The 6,211-nt window shown below is 38.2% G+C and overlaps 1 protein-coding gene across 2 annotated transcripts in view; it reads right to left on the bottom strand.

The window, feature by feature from the left end:
* Positions 1-1,143: 1,143 nt before the first annotated feature.
* Positions 1,144-6,211, bottom strand: part of znf512b (zinc finger protein 512B) — a 44,881-nt gene continuing 39,813 nt past the window's right edge. For both annotated transcript variants that reach the window (XM_043225117.1, XM_043225116.1), the window contains exons 15-17: positions 6,047-6,109; positions 5,828-5,926; positions 1,144-5,014 (exon numbers count right to left, since the gene is read on the bottom strand). In XM_043225117.1, the coding sequence (XP_043081052.1) occupies positions 4,646-5,014; positions 5,828-5,926; positions 6,047-6,109 (531 nt within the window). In that variant the 3' untranslated portion in view covers positions 1,144-4,645. The remainder of the gene's footprint in view (positions 5,015-5,827; positions 5,927-6,046; positions 6,110-6,211) is intronic.

Raw genomic sequence — 6,211 nt, 5'->3', positions numbered from 1 at the left:
TTCCACAGCACACAATCAAATTCACCAAAATCTCTACCGACACTCCATATTCAAGCCTATTTCATGGGATTACAAGTGCACTAAATACAGAAACACACACCTACACACGTTCATGCTCACACGCACGCACACACACACACACACACGCTCACACGTACACACACATACACACACACACACTGCGTATAGCGGTTTGGACAAAAGGACATTTTCAACATGTACTTTGACCTGTATAGAAAAGCGCAAGATCATATTCAAACAGTTTAAAGCAACTATGTCACAAAGAAAGAAGCAAAGAAGCAAAAGAAAGCGAATACAGTTCGCACCAAGCTTTGGAAATCATATGTAATGTTGCAGTAGCGCTTTCGACTGCAAGCTATTGCTGTAATTTCGAAATAAATCTGTCGCAGTGTCATGATCGTACAACGTCTGCATATGTGTACGCCACATAATCTAGGAAGACGGGTAATTGAAGCCACGCACAATATTCCTAGCGGAAACTACACGCCACCTTTCGTGTCACGAGGTGGCAAATCAACTAAACTTCCATTGAGAAAGATACATTCTACTGGGCCAAAGTCAAAGCACGTCGCTCGTCTAAGGTTTCGTTACAGCTCAGGGACAGTATAAAACACAACATAGTCAGGAATGCCATGGAGCAGATTTACCCTGTCCTCTACTCACATAACAGCAGGTGAATCTTTGAAGGGTGAATCTCATAAACCCGAGAAGAACACGTTGAGTTTTACTGCAAAATGAAAGGATGGTGTAAAAAACGCGAATTGAGGATTTTATTGAGTTACTTATTTTTCACCAGTTATTTATTCATTTACAATACTGTGCATTTTTGGGGAGGGTGTGGGGGGGTGAAGCGTAACGTAAGAGGGTAGGACAAGCCGAGGTTGCATTATAAAATAACAGAAATAAACATTTAGACATTTCTCATAATCCAAGCATTTTTGAATTGACATTACATAGTGCCGTCAAACGATTAATCACAATCAGTCCAAAAAAAAAAAAAAAAAATTACATTATGTACTGTGTATATTTAACATGTATATATAAATACACACACATGCATGTATATATATATATATATATATATATATATACAAGTAAATATCTAAAAAAAAATATGTGCTGTATGTTTCATGCGTCTTTATATATACATAATAAATAGACACAGTACACACACACATATAATTTAAACAAAAACTTTTATTTTGGATTTTTATTTTGAATTAATCGCAGTTAATCGTTTGAAAGCACAAAAATTAACAAACGTTAAAAATGAATAATTAATCATTAATTTGAAACATGAAACACAGTTATTTTAAAATATATCTAGTCGTTTAAAAAATGCTTTTTCGGCAACTGTTGTTTTTGCATTTACGGTTGAATAAAAAAAAAAAAAAAACATTTATGATCCCCAGGTTTGGATAAAATCAAATATACTTGTTCTTAAGGGTTTTGTGAGATTCTCCTTTTTAAAAGCCAACCATTTACAGTGCAGTAGGGGGATCTGTGTGTGACGGACGCCACGTTTTTAAGTGCCATCGATGCATGACGGTTAAAACGAGAACTGCTACAGTATTTGATGTCAGAAATGTGGAACTCCACGGAAAGGTAGACTATAACTGCTTCACAATTTCATGCGCAACATTCCTTAAGGTAGATTGGCTACTAGCACCTTTTGCCTAAAACCACGACATACCAACCCTAGACTTCTTAAGTAACTATGAGATTAAGATCACATTTACAAGTAATAGTATAAAATATGCAACTTTGAGCTTATTATTTTTGTCTCATTAGATAAATATATTTTTAATAATTTATCCTTTTTTTTTTTTCACCATTTGTGACCTTTATGTTAATAATTTTATGGCAATTTCTTTTTCATGATTTCAAGTACCTCAGTTAGAATTATTAGGGTTTGGAACGCATAATTTACGTTGCAAATGATATATTTTTTCAATCTATAATCTTTTGTACAAACCGAGGAAGAATAAAAAGACGCACTGCTTCCATAAGTCACCTTCAAGGGGACCGTTATGGCTTCGAACATAATTTCCGTTTCATATTTGACATAGATTTGCTTTCTAAATTAGGGGAACGGAGGACGGGCTTCCCTCGCAGCGCATCGCACGGATCACATGGCCGGCGTTCGGGGTGCCCCCGTCCGCGATTGGGTTTTCCCTCGTGCGGTGGATTTATGTAGCGGAAACCGACCCGAGGTCTCACAACACAGAGCCGCTCGTTTGAGGTTGGAGAACGGAAGCCTAACAGTGCCTGCAAAGTGCAAGATAAGGAGGGAGGGGGAGGAGGGGTTAAAGTGCAATACCGGCGTTTTTCTCAAACAGGCCTCAGTCAGAAGCTTGGGAGTCAGCATGTGCAGGACCATTCGGACGTCACGTTGGTTTGGGGACAGACGCTCACTGATTCGGAGACGTTGGGGTAAAGCCTGCAGCGACCAGTCTGATTGTGCTCTTCAATGCTTCACACAGCGTGCTCGTGCACCCAAAACACTCTCACTATTGCATACAGTCACTGAGGTCTTTAAGTGCATTCCACGCACACCGCTCGCGCTCCTATCCAAAGTGAAAGGAACGGGTGAATCCGACAAAAAAACACGGAAACATTTCACCCTGAAATCACGGGGGGTGAAATATTGGTCTCAAAGTATAACATTTTTGTCTATAAAAGTCTAATTTTAGCATCGTTAAGATTGCCTTATAGCGCATAAATCATTACTGCAGACGTTTTTTTGTAAAATGTAATAATAAATTAAAGTGATCCCTTAGGCAGTACAACACATACTACCATAACCTATAAATTATAATGCTTCTCAAAAAAAACCTGAAATTAAAATTGTGGGACATAAGAGTTTTTTGGAAGCCTGCTTAATAATGCTAATAATAACAACAATAATAATAGTGATGATGATAATGAAACAACAAGACATAAACGAGCAGATCTGGAAAAAAAACTCTTATAAACTCTATGAATTAATTTAAATGACACTATTTAAAAAAGGCAATTATGAATTCACAATTCTGACTCTCTTGCAGGGGCATGTTTACATCTCATCATTCTTATCCATAACGGTGAAAAAAGTCAGAATTGCAGCAATATGCAATTACCTCATTTATGTATGTACGTACGCTTTTATAAATGTGCTTAGCTGTCATAAAAATGTTGCAACGCAGACAAAAATGAACAATCATAAAAAAGCTCCACTTTCTTTTAGTCAAACAGAATAATTTTTCTCCCCCTTTGATTTTGAGGTGAAATAATTCTCGTGAGGTTTTGCGAGATTCTGTTTTAATTTTTCAGTCACGGGGGGGGGCTGTTCTACACAGGATGCATTTTTGCGTTCCACTGCAGCTTTTCCATCGGCTTTCTACGTAAACACGCGCTAGATGGACGCGTGTGTCCTCTCAAGCACGCGGCGCTCGAGTTAAAATCTCCTTGCGTCTTTAAAACTTTAGGGCTGATGACATCACAGATGTCAAAGGGCGTTCGTACGCTTTGGAGGATTTCCATTTCTCCCGCCAAAACATTTGTAGTCATTTACTATCACTGATTCGAATCTCTCCAATCGTCTGCACTGTGTACTCCTTCTACATTAAGCACCGCGAGCTCTTAGTCCCATAAAAAAAAAAAACAATCGGACAAATAAAAAATGAAAGCACACAGCACTACCAAATTTCAAAGCGGTTAAAGGTTTTAACAAAGACCTCCAGGTCGACTGCAGCGAACTACAAACTACTGCAAACAGCCCAAAGGGACGCGGGATGAGGAGTTACGCAAGGCTACGCGCTTAGACCTCTCACGATTCCGAGCAAGAGACGGGACAAGAAACCACGAAAGCGACACTATTGCACAGTAGCGCACTGTTACAACAGCCGTCCATCTAAACCCGACCCTCCATTCAGCTGCCACTGACGAAACGATCCCAAACACACCCGAGGAAAAGCAACCGAAACGATGACCGACTTTTTTTTTTTGACACACCTTGTTTGAAACCGATGGACGAAAATGAATTGCTTTGAATATATTCATATATAGATATAGATATTATATACACACAGCGGAGTATAACCGTGATAAAATGTTAGCGGTAAATTAGCTCGTCATGCTAACTGAATGAGATCGATATTCTTAAAAAATAAAAATGTTCAAACACGTGAAACCACCAGACATGACATGACTACCCCAAAATGATGTAGAAATGTAACTTCTGCTCTAAAAAATGCTTCCATAAAGGCCTATGTATATATATATATATTTATATATATATATACCATATATATCAACCGGGAGCTTAAATGCAATTGACTCCTTTAGAGTGATCAACTTATTAAAACAAACTATAAAAATGGAATGAAAAACCAACAGGAGTAATATATATCAGTATACACAAGCACACACATAATGTATATACTCAGCTTAAAAAACACAAAGATCAGTGTGAAATCAATACAAGAGCAAATCGTTTGCTGTTTTTCATCCCTCGTTCTGCCGTTCGTCTTTCCGAGCTCGTTCTTCTGTGCCATCCTTCAATTTCTGTGACCGAATTGACTAAAGTTTTATCCGGAGTAGTTCGGAAAGCATCCCTTCTGGCGTTGACGGACTGAAAGCCGCGTTACTCAGCGGTCGACGCTTTCTTAGTTTTGCCTCGTTTTTTTATGGGGGGCTGTGTGTCTCTGGCTTGGGCTGGATTCCCACTGTCCACTGGGGCAGGGGGTGTGGTCGGGGCGTTGATGACGGGGTTGGGCGCAGGGCTCTGGCTTTCTGGGGCTGGGATTGCGGTCTGGGGAGGAAGCGGAGCTGGAGCGGGGCTGTAGCTCTGAGTCTCTGCTGGGAAGGGGGCTGTCACCAGGTGGTGCTCTTTGGGCTTTCGTCCCCTCCTCTTGCCAGGCACTACATTTTTCATGTCCTTCTGTAAGCCATTGCTCTCTGGCTCTTTTTTCTTGTTGTTGGTCACCTCGTTGGTAGACGCCCGAAACCAGTTCTGTACACGTTTAAGTTCGACAAGGAACAGATAATCAAGGACTAATAGTGAGTTAGCGTGAATGTATGAGTATAACATTTTAGAAGGTAAATGTTCATCCCTAGAGACAATTGATTATTGTGGACTTAAACAACACTACAAAAATTATATATATATATATATATATATATATATATATATATATATATATATATATATATATATATATATGTATATATGAAAACAGTTTCTGTAATACTCAAACAATAAAGTGCTTTTATTTTAGATAATTCTGAAAATAAATTCTGAAAGCATTCTGATATTTTAATTTATTTATTTTTAATAATAACTGAACCTAAAACCAAAACTAAAATATATACAAATCTAAACTAGATTTAATACTTTAAGATTTAAACTAGATTTAAATTTAAACCAAGTCTATAAAATAAAAACTAAAAGCTTAAAAAGCTAAAATGTAATGTAAACTATAAACTTATGAATTAATGGCAATAGTATTCAAATAAAAATATATTTCAACATTTCCAATGGATTCTAAAGAAATTAAAATGACTTGCACTGCACTTTTTTTGTGAACTCTTGTCTTGGTGTAAACAGACCTTAAAGGGACAGTTCACCCAAAATGAAAATTCTGTTATCAGTCACTGATTTGCATAGTATTTTTTCTGAACTATGGAAGTCAAGGCTAAACAGAAGAAAGAAACTCCTAGATTTGAAACAAGTGAAAAAGGATTATTTTGAATGTCTCTTTAGCTGTCTACATTTCCTAACACTAGAAGACCGCGAAGGGCAGGTGCTTAGCTTCATCTGCTTTACCTGAGAGTGTGTCTTGCTGATATGGTACTTCACTCCGCTCTCAGAGTTAAACTCCTTCTGACAGAGCAAACACGTGTACTTTCCAACATCGCCCCTTCCCTGTACAGAGAACAATAACAGCAGTGAGTATCAGCAATATCTGAGATCAAACGTCTACAGCTGTTTAAATGATCTAGAATTAAATGACAACCACAGCTAAGCTCGCAGAGGTTTTTATACCTTGTTACAGCTCGCCAAGTGCGCTTTAAGTCCAGAAACGCTTGAGTAGATCGCCTCGCAGTTCTGTTACGATAGCGGGAGAGACTTCAAGACAAGAACTGAGCAACATAAATGCCAACATTTCGAAACAACTTTCAAGAGCTCTTCAGGTTCTCCAACAAACCT

The sequence above is a fragment of the Puntigrus tetrazona genome, chromosome 23, assembly GCF_018831695.1.
Source record: "Puntigrus tetrazona isolate hp1 chromosome 23, ASM1883169v1, whole genome shotgun sequence".
NCBI classification, from domain to species: Eukaryota; Metazoa; Chordata; class Actinopteri; order Cypriniformes; family Cyprinidae; genus Puntigrus; species Puntigrus tetrazona.
The sequence above is the reverse complement of the archived record's forward strand: the minus strand, read 5'-3'. Positions and strand labels throughout refer to the sequence as shown.